Source organism: Bufo bufo, chromosome 4 (genome assembly GCF_905171765.1).
Source record: "Bufo bufo chromosome 4, aBufBuf1.1, whole genome shotgun sequence".
In the NCBI taxonomy this organism is placed as follows: Eukaryota; Metazoa; Chordata; class Amphibia; order Anura; family Bufonidae; genus Bufo; species Bufo bufo.
The window spans coordinates 358,523,227-358,538,295 of record NC_053392.1 but is presented as its reverse complement, the minus strand read 5'-3'; the positions used below and the strand labels follow the sequence as shown (position 1 = coordinate 358,538,295).

The 15,069-nt window shown below is 41.7% G+C and overlaps 1 protein-coding gene across 1 annotated transcript in view; it reads left to right on the top strand.

Annotated features, from left to right (window-relative positions):
* The window catches only part of LOC120999212 (titin homolog), a 946,165-nt gene that overhangs the window by 844,254 nt on the left and 86,842 nt on the right, over positions 1–15,069 (top strand). Inside the window, exon 79 of the mRNA XM_040430085.1 lies at positions 5,053–5,082. Within this exon, the coding sequence (XP_040286019.1) occupies positions 5,053–5,082 (30 nt within the window). The remainder of the gene's footprint in view (positions 1–5,052; positions 5,083–15,069) is intronic.

The following is a 15,069-nucleotide window of genomic DNA, read 5'->3' as shown; positions in this document are numbered from 1 at the left end:
TTTGGTGTGAGGTACATCTGCACTGCATCCTTGACAGGAAAATTAATATAATCAATCCATCTGTTAGATCAGTGGGTGACATATAGCTATTTTTGGTGAGAGGTACACCTGCACTGCATACATGACAGGAAAATTAATATAGTTAATCTGTCTGTTAGTTCAGGGGGTAACATATACCCATTTTCTTGTGTGAGGTACACCTGCAGTGCATCCATGACAGGGAAATTAATATAGTTAATCCGTCTGTTAGATTGGTGCGTGCCATATACCCATTTTTTGTGTGAGGTACACATGCACTGCATCCGTGACAGGGAAATTAATATAGTTAATCTGTCAGTTAGATAGGTGGGTGACATATACCTATTTTTGGTATGAGGTACATCTGCACTGCATATGTGACAGGGAAATTAATATAATCAATCCATCTGTTAGATCAGTGGGTGACATATAGCTATTTTTTTGTGAGGTACACCTGCACTGCATACATGACAGGAAAATTAATATAGTTAATCTGTCTGTTAGTTCAGTGGGTGACCTCAAAGAATGAGGAGAGCAGCAAATAAGGGATGTGGCTCTGGTGCTGGTGTTGGTGGAGCTCCTGTTGCAGGGAGAGGACGTGGTCAATCTGTGCCAGCTACACGCCCAAATTAAACACCTTCCTTAGGTGCAGGAAGGCGACAGAATGTTCAGTGTTATTTTGTACCCCCAAATACCGGTGTACGAATGGTGAGGCCAGAACAAGTAGAGGCGATAGTAGATTGGATGGCTGACAGTGCCTCCAGTTCCTTCAAATTGTCTCCCACCTGGTCCCCTGCTGAAACCGCAGAGTTGGCACCTGCCGCCCATGGACATCTGTCTTTCACCTCATCCCCTTGCAAATCAGCCAAGCAGTCTGAGCGCCAAGTCATGCAGCAGTCTCTTTTGCTTTTTAATGACTTTGCTGGCGAGGTTTCCGTGGGCCATCCACCTAGCCCTGCCCCAGAAGTGGAAGATATTGAGTGCACTGATGCCCAACCACTTATGTTTCATGATGTGGACATGGGAGGACCACCGCAGCACATCTCTGATGATGATGATGATGAAACACAGGTGCCAACTGCTGCGGCTTTCTGCCGTGTGCAGACCGACAAGGAGAGCAGGGGTGAAGAGTGGGTGGAAGATGATGTGGAGGATGATGAGGTCCTAGACCTCACATGGAATCAAGGTCATGCGTGTCACGTGTGCAGTTCGTAGGAAGAGGTGGTGGTCACACAGTGCCAGCCGCACAGCAAAAGAGGGAGCAGGGTGCAAAAGCAGAGAGGCCATCCCCTAGCCAGTATGCCTGCTACTGCCCACTGCACCCAGGAACTGAGCACACCAAAGCCAGATCAAAGGAGTTCCCTGGCATGGCAGTTCTTCAGACAATGTGATGACGACAAGACACGAGTGGTTTGCACGCTGTGCAATCAGAGCCTAAAGCGAGGAATAAATGTTCTAAACCTGAGCACCACCTGCATGACCAGGCATCTAAATGCAAAGCTCGAGCTGCAGTGGAGTACACACCTGAAAAAAAACACAAAAGTTCTCAGGCTCCACTTGCTCCCTCTTTTGCTGCAGTTTCAGTCTCTTCCTCCCACTCTGGAGTGACAGTGGCACCTGCCACCCCGCAAACAGAGGATGTGGCAGCAACACCACTACCTCTTATAGTGTCACCCAGCATGTCCACACTGTCCCATGGAAGCGTTCAGCTGTCCATCCCCCAAACACTGGAGAGAAAGAGGAAGCACCCCCCTACCCACCCGCGATCCCTGGCCCTGAATGCCAGCATTTCAAAATTTCTAGGCTTTGAAATGCTGTCATTCTGTTTGGTGGAGACAAAGACTTTGTGGTTCCCAGCCACCACTACTTTTCGAGGGGAGCCATCCCTGCCCTGCACAACCAACAAAATCATGGACAAAATCAGGTGTGCAATGCGCAACACGATTTGTGTTAAGGTCCACATAACTACCGATACATGGACCAGTAAGCATGGGTAGGGACATTATATCTCCCTAAATGCACACTGGGTAAATGTAGTGGAGGCTGGGCCTGAGGCGGATTACAGTTTGGCGCATGTCCTGCCGCCACCGAGGATTGCAGGACATTTCTCTTTGCCTCCTGTTGCCTCCTCCTCCAACTCCACTTCATCCTCTAACGCCTCCTCATCCGGTCAGCGTAACACCTTCACCACCACCTTCAGCACAGCCAGGGGAAAAACTACAGCAGGCTGTTTTGAAACTCATCTGTTTGGGGGGAAAAACGCACACTACGCAGGAGCTGTGGATGTGTGTAGAGCAACAAACTGATGAGTGGTTGGTGCCACTGAGCCTCAAGCCTAGCCTGGTGTTGTGCGATAATGGGCAAAATCTCGTAGAAGCTCTGGGTCTAGTCTGGCACATGTGCTGAATTTGGTGGTGCAGAGGTTCCTGAAAAATTTCCCCAATATGTCAGAGCTGCTGCAGAAAGTGCGGGCCGTCTGTGCGCGCTTTCAGCGTTCTCTCCCTGCTGTTGCTCGCCTGTCTGTCCTGCAGTGTAACTTTGGCCTTCCCGCTCACCGCCATATATGCGACATACCCACAAGGTGGAACTCCACCTTGCACATGTTGGAGGCGATAGTGGAGCTTCAGCTGCAGCACTCACGGGTGAGACGCTCTGCGGAACAGCACCACTTCACCACCAACGATTGGGCCTCCGTGCGGGACTTGTGTGCCGTGTTGCACTGTTTCAAGTACTCCACCAACATGGCCAGTGCCGATGATGCCATACTCAGTGTTACTATCCCACTACTTTGTCTCCTTGAAAAAAATCTTGGGGTGATGATGAAAAAGGGATCATTTCCACGGTTCTCAGGCTATTCTTTCCCAAGTGGCTCGGAGGGTGGGTTCCTTCACCAACAGAGGCCAGGTACACATCTGTCCAGCCAGGACACAGTTCTGGAAGATGAGGAGGAGGAGAATAATAAGGAGGAGGAGGAACCGTGTTCACAGCAGGGTGGCACCCAAAGCAGCTCTTGGGCATCACTGGAGCATGGCTGGGGAGATACAGAGGACACAGATAATACACCTCTAACAGAGGACAGCTTGTCATTGCCTCTTGGCAGCCTGGCACACATGAGCGACTACTTGCTGGAGTTCCTGCTCAACGACCGCCGAGTTGCCCACATTCTAACCAGTGCTGATTACTAAGTGGCCACCTTGCTGGATCCCCGCTACAAGGACAACGTGCTGTCCTTAATTCCGTCGCTGGAGCGTGATCGGAAGATGAGCGAGTACAAGCGCATGCTGGTAGACGCACTGCTGGTGGCATTCCCACCTGACAGCGGGGGCACAGTGGAAGCACAAGGCTAAGGCAGAGGAGGAGGAGGAAGTTGCCAACACAGCTGGGGCACCACCAGCACCTCAGAAGGAAGGGTCAGCATAGCCGAAATGTGGAAAAGCTTTGTCAGCATGCCATAACAACCAGCACCACCAGCTGATGCGGAACGTCTTAGCAGGAGGCAGCATTTCAGCAACATGGTGGAACAGTACGTGTGCACATGCCTACACCTACTGACTGATAGGTCTGCCCCCTTCAACTTCTGGGTCTCCAAATTGGGCACATGGCCTGAGATTTCCTTTTACGCCTAGGTGCTGGCCTGCCCTGTGGCCAATGTATACTCCGAACATGTGTTTAGCACGGGAGGGGGGGTGATCACAGACAAGCGCAGCCGCCTGTCCACAGCCAACATGGACAAGCTCACGTTCATTAAAATGAGCCAGGCATGGATCCCACAGTACTTGTCTGTACCTTGTGCTGAATAGACAAGTATAGCGGCCGCAGCCAGCCATTGTTATACTCCAGTGTACTTTCTCTTTGATTCTGTTTTCTATTTCCCAATGTTCTTGGGTCTTCCAAAATTTATAAAAAATAAATAATTAAAGGTAAAAAAATAAATAAATCTAAAAACAACAAAAACATTGTTGGCCACCTCCTCCTCCTCCACTGCCGCTGCCACCTACCCCGCCACTTCTACCACCTCCTCAAATTTTTACTCCACTTTGACCTCCGCCTCCTAGTTCAAGATTATGATTTTATAATTTTTTTTTTTATATTCTTTGTTATTTGAAGTAATTTCCCTATTCACATTTGTTTGCCCTGCTCTTACCCCTATTTCGCTTTCTTTTTGCAGCCCTCTAGCCCTTACTATGACAATTTTACAGCCATTTTAGTGGACCAAAGTTCGGGTCCCTATTGACTTCAATGGGGTTCAGGTTCGGGTTCGAGTTCGTGTCCAGAATCCCAACTTTGACCCGAAGTTCGGCCGAACCCGGCGAACCCGAACATCCACGGGTCCGCTCATCCCTAATCATGGATTAATGAAATTTGGCTGTAATGTATTTTCCATGTAAACTTAATGTCAGGGTAAAGACAATGATCTTTAATTTTGTATAATTATTATTAGGGTTAATAGTAATGAATCAATTTTACCTAAAATAGCGTAAAAAAAAAAACATACTCACCTCATCTGAATTCAAAGAGGCTGCCACAGCCATCTTGTTTGAAGATCTCAAGTGAAATCTAGTGCATAGTGATATCATATTATGAGGTCATCATGTACCACGTGTGATTTCGCACGGGATCTCAAATCAAGATGGCCACGGCAGCCTCTTTACACTCAAACGGATGAGGTGGTTATTATTATTATTATTATTATTTTTTTACCCCTGAAAGGCCTCCATTTTTAATTCAGATGCCATGATCAGGGATGACCACAGCATCTGAGGGGTTCAATGACGCGGTGCAATCACGGTTCCCTATCATTGCGCCCGCTACTTACAAAGAAATGCGCTTCGTGACGAAGTAATGGAAATGTGAAATTCGGCGAGGCAGCCGAATCAATGTTTTCATAACTTCGCTCAACAACTAATTATTGTGGTTAATGCCAATTACTTACTTTCTCTGTAATATGTTACATCCATTGTGTTAAATGCTTTGAAGTCATCATCCCAGCAGGATATTCTTTAACTGTATTTTTATACTGACTGATTCTTTCAGAACATGAAGAAATCCTCTCTGCAAAGGAAGGTAAGATCACTAAGCACATTTACCACTATATGTATTTTCCTTGATTCTTATGACCTGTGTGCAACTGCCGACTATAAGTTAACTCACTTAAATAACAGACTTTTAACAAAATGATTCTATTTCAAGCAGTGCCTTGCTGTATTTTACTGTCCTGACACTTAGCCTTAATAATCTGAAAAGCTGGTATTCTTTTGTCAAGGCAGAAAATATGGATGATACAGCTCAACTGAAAGATCCAGCTTAACTGTCATTCATCCTTCATGTTTCACAAAGCTTAATACAAGATTTACTTGACGTCCTGTGTAAAATTAGTATATGATTTGTTAAAAAAAATAATTGCAATACAAAGACTAAACTTATTAAGGCAATAAAGGTAGTAAGGTGGATTTTATATTAAGTTAGTTATAAGTATGTAATGAAATGGTGGTTGCAATGATGTTATGATGCTATGAGCAAATTGATAAATCAAATAGTCTTATTTAGAGATAAACAAAAAAATAATAATAATCTCCAACAAATTAGCTTTTTACCGAATTAATTCAGCATGAAGCGCATTAAATCAGCTATATTCCGGCCTGCATGGAAAGTGTATCATGGTGTACATCACTGTGCATTAGGAAATAATACATGGACCCTATCTGGGTATGGGTATGCTTCAATTAACACCAAAAAGCCATGTGATTGAATGCCCAAACTTGACCGAGATATAAGTGCTTATAAAACAACATTTAATAATCACACTTAAATATGCTACATGAGCACCCACAAAAGGTTAAAACCCCCGTTGTTCAGTCCATATGTATGGAATGGTACTATGATGTGACACTAGTAGCTTTAGGGGGACGCGCTCTTCCCCTATCAAACTACCTGAACACTTTTGCCAGTAACAAGACTAGCCCTGAGTACATCAGTGTTGCCTCAGCTATTCACTGACATGCTGTATCTCACCTATAACAATGCAACACCATACACTGGTTGCATCACTATTTGTGACCACTTGCAATACCATAAACTGGTTACACTTAAAAAAAATGATAACATACGACCAAACAAAGACAACTATAAAAACCGACTATCTGCTTCCCGACATGTTTCACCAGAGGGACTGGCTTCATCAGGGGTTGGGCAGCATTGGGGGGGAAGGCAGCAAAGAGGTATAAATTATCTGATGATTAAAATTGACATCTAAATGATACAATAGGGGAAGCGCAAACTTGTGGCACTAACAAATCCTATTGCAAGTACATCACTCTGCCATTGGTGATGCACCACCACTTATCCTATCAGGGCCTAACAAAGGGAGGATGATATGATGTAATGCGCAACATGTCTATGTGCGCTGACTTACACTAAAACTCACCTTGCTGCAAGTCATTGAGAGTCTGCGCAGAGACTTAGACACCGAAACAGCTCCATGGTGACTACTGAGCATATTCTGCACAAATACGAGATGAGCAAGGACATAGCTCTCTGCAGAATTGCAGATATCCCAGATAAACAGCTCATGTATGTGCGGATGGTAGATAACCAGTGGCGGTCAGAGTGTGGGAGCTTGCTCTAGTGCAATGAGCTGGTAAATGAAGGATACTTAACCCCTTAAGGACACAGCCATATTTCATCTTAAGGACCAGGCCATTTTTTGAAAATCTGACCAATGTCACTTTAAGTGGTGATAACTTTAAAACGCTTTGACTTATCCAGGCCATTCTGAGATTTTTTTTTCATCACATATTGTACTTCCTGACACTGGTAAAATAGAGTAAAAAAAGTTCATTATTATTTATAAATAAAATACCAAAATTTGCCAACTTTTTTGGCAGATTTTCCATTTTAATATTTTTTTTCCAGTTACAAAGCAAGGGTTAACAGCAAAACAAAACTCAATATTTATGGCCCTGATTCTGTAGTTTACATAAACACCCCATATGTGGTCGTAAACTGCTGTACGGGCACACGGAAGGGCACAGAAGGAATAGAATGCCATACGTTTTTTAGAAGGCAGATTTTGCTGGACTGTTTTTTTTGACACCATGTCCCATTTGAAGCCCCCCTGATGCACCCCTAGAGTAGAAACTCCATAAAAGTGACCCCATCTAAGAAACTACACCCCTCAAGGTATTCAAAACTGATTTTACAAACGTCGTTAACCCTTTAGGTGTTCCACAAGAGTTATTGGCATATGGAGATGAAATTTCAGAATTGAAATTTTTTTTTAATTTTCCATTTTAATCCATTTTTTTCCAGTTACAAAGCAAGGGTTAACAGCCAAACAAAACACAATATTTATGGCCCTGATTCTGTAGTTTACAGAAACACCCCATATGTGGTCGTAAACTGCTGTACGGGCACACGGCAGGGCACAGAAGGAAAGGATTTCATTTTTGAAACAAAAAGAAATCATGTTTTAGTGTCTCCATAGTGTGAGAGCCATAGTTTTTTCAGATTTTGGGCGATTATCTTAGGTAGGGTCTCATTTATTGCGGGATGAGATTATGGTTTGATTGGCACTATTTTAGGGTGCATATGACTTTTTGATCACTTGCTATTACACTTTTTTCTGATGTAAGATGACAAAAAATTGCTTTTTTTTTACAAAGTTTTTTTTTTTTTTTTTTTACGGTGTTCACCTGAGGGGTTAGGTCATGTGATATTTTTATAGAGCCGGTCGATATGGATGCGGCAATACCTAATATGTATACTTTTTTTTATTTATGTAAGTTTTATACAATAACAGCCTTCTTAAAACAAAAAAAATATGTTTTAGTGTCTCCATATTCTGAGCCAAAGTTTTGAAAAAAAATTTGGAAGATTGTCTTAGGTAGGGGCTCATTTTTGGCGGGATGAGGTGACGGTTATATTGGTACTATTTTGGTGGGTATACGCCTTTTTGATCGCTTACTGTTGTACTTTTTGTGATGTGAGGTGACAAAAAAACGGTTTATTTAGCACAGTTTTTATTTTTAATCTTTTACGGTGTTCATCTGAGGGGTTAGGTCATGTAATATGTTTATAGAGCCGGTCGATACGGACACGGTGATACCTAATATATCTTTTTTCCCCCTATTTTTTACCCTTTTTTTTTACTTTATTTGGGGAAAATGACGTTTTTGTTTATTTTTACTTTAAACTTTTAATTTTTTGGGGGGAAAACTTTATTTTTTCAACATTTTTTTTTACTTTATTTTTTGTCCCACTTTGGGACTTCAACTTTTGGGGGTCTATTCCCTTTTACAATGCATTCCAATATTTCTGTATTGGAATGCATTGGCTGAGGGGGCTGGATCTCACAGGCTCTTCACCGGAAGGCATCACCAATGCCTAAGAAAGACATCGCGCTGCCTTCCATGTCATCGGGTCCCCCCTACAGCTACATGGGGACCTGATGGCACCGCCGATCGCCGGCGCCGCATAAGGTAAAAGCCGCAAACCGCAGGTCTGAATTGATCGCCGACAAAGGGGGGTCACGGGACCCCGAGCGGCGGTGATCGGAAATACATAGGATGTACCGGTACGCCCTGTGTCCTTAAGTACCGGTACATCAGGGCGTACCGGTACGCCCTATGTCCGGAACAGTTTAAATGTATATCGGTACTATACTGTATAGTTGTGAACCAGAAGTGGTAGTCATAATGGTCTAGAGGAAACGTAGGTAGGAAAAGGTAATTATATAAAATATATTCTTGAGATGACCTAAATTAAAAGGTCTTATTCTCAGAAAGAAGTTTGAAATAAAAGGGGGGGTTAATGAACCCCTCTATTACTGGGATGCATAGATCGGATCTCTAGTAATGGGGAATTTATTTTTTATTTTTTTACAAAAAATCTTTAAATAAAAAAAAATTATATATATATATATATATATATATATATATATATACACACAGTGGATATAAAAAAACTACACACCCCTGTTAAAATGTCAGGTTTCTGTGATAAGACAAAGATAAATCATTTCAGAACTTTTTCCACCTTTAATGTGACCTATAAACTGTACCACTAAATTGAAAAACAAACTGAAATCTTTTAGGTGGAGGGAAGAAATAAAAACAAACTGAAATAATGTGATTGCATAAGTGTGCACAAGTGTAGCTGTGTTCAGAATTAAGCAATCACATTCAAAATCATGTTAAATAGGAGTCAGCATTCACCTGCCATCATTTAAAGTGCCTTTGATTAACCCCAAATAAAGTTCAGCTGCTCTAGTTGGTCTTTCCTGAAATTTTCTTAGTCGCATCCAACAGCAAAAGCCATGGTCCTAAGAGAGCTTCCAAAGCATCAGAGGGATCTCATTGTTAAAAGGTATCAGTCAGGAGAAGGGTACAAAAGAGTTTCCAAGGAATTAGATATACAATAGAACACAGTGAAGACAGTCATCATCAAGTGTAGAAAATATGGCACAACAGTGACATTACCAAGAACTGGACGTCCATCCAAAATTGATGAAAAAACAAGAAGAAAACTGGTCTGGGAGGCTACCAAGAGGCCTACAGCAACAGTAAAGGAGCTACAGGAATATCTGGCAAGTACTGGCTGTGTGGTACATGTGACAACAATCTCCCATATTCTTTATATGTCTGGGCTATGGGGTAGATTGTCAAGACGAAAGTCTTTTTTTTACGAAGAAAAACATCCAAGCCAGGCTACATTTTGCAAACACATCTGAAGTTTCCCAAAAACATGTGGGAAAAGGTGTTATGGTCTGATGAAACCAAGGTTAAACTTTTTGGCCATAATTCCAAAAGATATGCTTGGCGCAAAAACAACACTGCACATCACTAAAAGAACACCATACCCACAATGAAGCATGGTGGTGACAGCATCATGCTTTGGGGCTGTTTTTCTTCAGCTGGAACTGGGGCCTTAGTTAAGCTAGAGGGAATTATGAACAGTTCTAAATACCAATCAATATTGGCACAAAACCTTCAGGCTTCTGCTAGAAAGCTGAACATGAAAAGAAAGCATATATCCAAATCAACAAAGGAATGGCTTCACCAGAAGAAGATTAACGTTTTGGAATGGCCCGCCCAGACCTGAATATGCTTGAAAATCTGTGGGGTAATCTGAAGACGGTTGTGCACAGGAGATGCCCTCGCAATCTGACAGATTTGGAGTGTTTTTGCAAAGAAGAGTAGGCAAATCTTGCCAAGTCAAAATGTGCCATGCTGATAGACTCATACCCAAAAAGACAGAGTGCTGTAATAAAATCAAAAGGTGCTTCAACAAAGTATTAGTTTAAGGGTCTGCACACTTATACAACCATATTATTTTATTTTTATATTTTATCTTCCCTCTACCTCAAAGATTTCAGTTTGTTTTTCAATTAAGTTGTACAGTTTATAGGTCACATTACAGGTGGAAAAAGTTCTGAAATGATTTATCTTTGTCTCATTTTTTTACATCACAGAAACCTGTCATTTTAACAGGGGTGTGTACACTTTTTATATCCACTGTATATATGTATAGGTCGACACACTCCTCTACGGTACTGCAGACGTATGTCAGAGCCACAGCCTAGTAGTGTCAGAAAAAACTCATGGCAATAAAACTCCAAAAAATATATCCCAAGGTTTGTTAGAGGGTCATTGGTGATCTATAGCTGCCTACACACTGCTCACAAAGATTGCGACAATTCCATAGATGGAACTAAATATAGCATATATCAATGTTTGCATAATATTTACAAAAATGACGAGTAGGTAAACCCCTCATTGATGGTAAATCCATCTGGTCTCTTATTGTAATAAGACTCTGTCCAGATTGCCCTTCCTAACCACCAAGGACCTTTTACAAATGCCCCAGAATTTAAGGCTGCTGGGGTCACCATCATGATAACGTCTGACATGTCTTGAGATGGCGGTATCCGTCTTGGTGTTAATACTGCTGACATGTTGGCAGATATGGCATGTAAATTCTTGTGTGGTTTTACCCACATACATTTTTAAACAGGGACATTGGGCAATGTACACAATGCCTGAGGTATGACAATTGATGAATTCTTTAACACGATAATCTCTACCATCAATTGGATTCTTGAATGTTTTGCCTTTCTGAATGTAAAGACAGAAAGAACATCTGCCGCATGGGTACATACCTCCTATCTTGGATCTCAACCATATGGTAGGACGATGTTCAGGGGAAAAAAGGCTGTGAACCAAAGTGTCCCTAAGGTTCTTACCTCTACGAAAGGTGATACGGTGACGTGTACTCAACACATCTCTCAGATCAGTATTGGCCTGGAGAACATGCCAATATTTTGTGAGTGTCTGAAATACTTTTGGGATTCTGCATGCCATACCTCTCCACACATCTGATGACCTTGGAGTTGGTCCTGTGTGTGGTATTATTCAGGTCAGAGCTATTTGTGCCCTTGGCGCGTGCAAATACCCTGTGCAAAACTCTTTTTGGATAGCCCCTCCATCTAAATCGTTGATATAAGATCTCACTGTCTTTAAGAAAACTGGCTTCATCTGTACAATTTATGCGAGCCCTAATATACTGGCCAGTGGGGATAACTTTCCTTAATGGTAATTCATGAAAACTTTGCCAATGTAAAAGATTGTTGGTGGATGTAGGCTTACGATACACCTCTGTTGAGATGTTGCCACCAGGGTCCACAGAGGTCCAAAAACGTCAGCAAATGCGTATCAATTTCAGAGGTGAACTTCATACCAATGTCATTCTGGTTGAGGTCCTTGACAAATTCTTTAAAAAATGAAGTGGTACCTTCCCAAAAAATTAAAACATCATCTATAAATCTACCCCAAAACAAAATGTGACTAGTGTATTTTTGAAAGTGTTCCGTGAAAACAATGGTGTCCTCCCACCACCACAAAAATTAATTTGTGTAATGTGGTGCACATTTACTGCCCATCGCGGTCCCGTTAATTTGTAAATAATAGTGGCCGTTAAAAATAAAATAGTTGTGTGTAAGCACAAAACGTAAAAGGGACAAAATTAATTCATTATGTGCGTGAAATTGTGTGCCCTTAGTGTGAAGAAAAGAGGAGACTGCTTGAATCCCCAAATCATGTCGAATGTTAGTGTACAAAACTTCAATGTCTAAACTTGCCAATTTAGTGTCAGCTGTGACCTGGATATCCTGGAGCCTGGTGACCGCATCCTTTATATCTTTAATGTAAGATGGTAAACTGGGGACAAATGGAGATAGAAATTCATCAATGTATTGGATGATGTTTTTTGTGAGACTGTTATTTCCAGAAATAATGGGACTGCCAGGGATTGGTACTCGTTGTTTTTGTACTTTGTGAATTGCATAGATCTTCGCAACTGTAGGATGTAGGTTATACAGGTATTTCAATTCATCCTTGGAAATAAGGTTGTCTTCTTTAGCTTTGGTCAATATTTTTTTGAGATCACAGAAAAAAATCTCTGTGGGATTGCTCTGAATTTTTTTTTGTACATTTGCGTACCTTTTAGAAGGGACATCACCATTTCCTGATAGGTGGAGCTATCTATCAGGACAATGTTGCCGCCCTCATCTGACAGTTTTATGACCACCTCTTTATTGGTAGCAAGCTCATGTAATGCTAAAGCTTCCTCTGTGTCCAAGTTGCTCATAGAGGCTTTAGAGGTACTTTTAATAGATTTTAGATCTTCTGTTACTAATTGTACGAAGGTTTTAATATTACCAAATTGTGAGAAAGGAGGTGTATGTTTGGAACGTGGTTTGAGGGATGAGAACGGTGGCTCAATGGTATCAATTTGTCCGCTATTTTCAGTATCTAGCGATTCAAGTATAGCTAAAGCAGTTTTTTCCTGTTTCTATAAAATATTTAAGTCTTTTTGTTGCTGTTTATGAATTTTGTGGAGGGCTAATTTGCGAGCGAATAAATTGATATCTTTCACCCATGTGAAACAATCATAAGATGGTGTAGGTGTAAATGACAAACCTTTGCCCAAAAGCCTATAGTGTCTTTCTTCTAAATGTATGGTAATTTAGAAAGAATGATAATTTGAAAATTGTCCCCTGAGGAAAGTGCTGCATCCTGGCATTGTTCTCCCATTTGTCCCTGGATGGTGCTCCTTGTGCTAAAAAAGATGACACAATAGGTGTAGGGGGAGGGGCCGATGGTAAAAACCCCTAAGTGAACGTAGTAGCTGGCGTTGTCATAATCGACAATGAGGAGGCCGATGCAAAGGAGACTGATGGCAGCAACACAGATTGTGAAGATAACACCAGAGATAGTGGGTTTGATACTCCAATTGTGGGCTTGTATCCACCAGTCATGTTGATACTGTTCGAACTGCATGTTTGGGTAATAGATGATGAGCACAGAGACTGTGGTGCCGGGGCCTTTCTTTGTGAAATGAAACCACCTATTTTTGCGTTTAGTGCCTGTGTGAATGTTAGGCTGATTTTTAGACGTGGGATCTTCTGATCCTGACCAATCAGACTCAGAAATGTCAGTCTGAGAATTTTTAAAAGGGCCCCCCGCTTCTCTTCTCTTGGATGTGAGATTCATCTTGTTAATATAAATGAGCCCAGTGTCATAATCACGTTTGCGTTCCTTGATTTCTCTCTGGAAATAGGAGAACACCATTGTTTTCACAGAACACTTTCAAAAATACACTAGTCACATTTTGTTTTGGGGTAGATTAATAGATGATGGAAAGGCACCACTTCACTTTTCAATGAATTTGTCAAGGACCTCAACCAGAATGACATTGGTATGAAATTCACCTCAGAAATTAAAACGCATTCGCTGACGTTTTTGGACCTTAGGATCTCTGTGGACCCTAGTGGCCGCATCTTAACAGAGGTGTATCGTAAGCCTACATTACCAACAATCTTTTACATTGGTGCAGTTTTCATCCATTACCATTAAGAAAAGGTATCCCCACTGTCCAGTATATTAGGGCTCGCATAAATTGTACAGATGAAGCGAGTTTTCTTAAAGAAAGTGAGATCTTATATCAATGATTTAGATGAAGGGGCCATCCCCAAATTTTTTTGCACAGGACATTTGCACGGGCCAAGGGCACAAATCGCTCTGACCTACTGAATAATACCACACACAGGACCAACTCCAAGGTCATCAAATGTGTGGGCACGTATGACAGGCAGAATCCAAAAGTATTTCAGACACTCACTAAATATTGGCATGTTCTCCAGGCCAATACTGATCTGCGAGACTTGTTGAGTACACATCCCAGTGTCACCTTTCGTAAAGGTAACAACCTTAGGGACACACTGGTTCACAGCCTTTTTTCCTCTTAAAATCGTCCTTCCGCATGGTTGAGATCTAAGATAGTAGATACGTACTCATGCGGCAGATGTTCTTTCTGTCCTTACATTCAGAAATGCAAAACTTTCAAGAATCCAATTGATGGTAGAGATTATCATATAAAAAAATTCATCAATTGTCACACCTCAGGCATTGTGTACATTGCCCAATGTCCCTGTTTAAAAATGTATGTGGGTAAAACCACACAAGAATTTAGACGCCGTATCTGCCAACATGTCAGCAGTATTAACACCAAGGCGGATACCGCCATCTCAAGACATGTCAGACATTATCATGATGGTGACCCCAGCAGCCTTAAATTCTGGGGCATTTGTAAAAGGTCCTTGGTGGTTAGGAAGGGCAATCTGGACAGAGTCTTATTACAAGAAGAGACAAGATGGATTTACCGTTTGGACAGTTTGAGCCCTAAAGGACTCAATGAGGGGTTTACATACTCGTCATTTTTGTAAATATTATGCAAACACTGACATAAGCTACAGTTGCAAGAAAAAATATGTGAACCCTTTGGAATGATATGGATTTCTGCACAAATTGGTAATAAAATGTGATCTGATCTTCATCTAAGTCACAACAATAGACAATCACAGTCTGCTTAAACTAATAACACACAAATAATTAAATGTGACCATGTTTTTATTGAACACACCATGTAAACATTCACAGTGCAGGTGGAAAAAGTATGTGAACCCTTGGATTTAAAAACTGGTTGAACCTCCTTTGG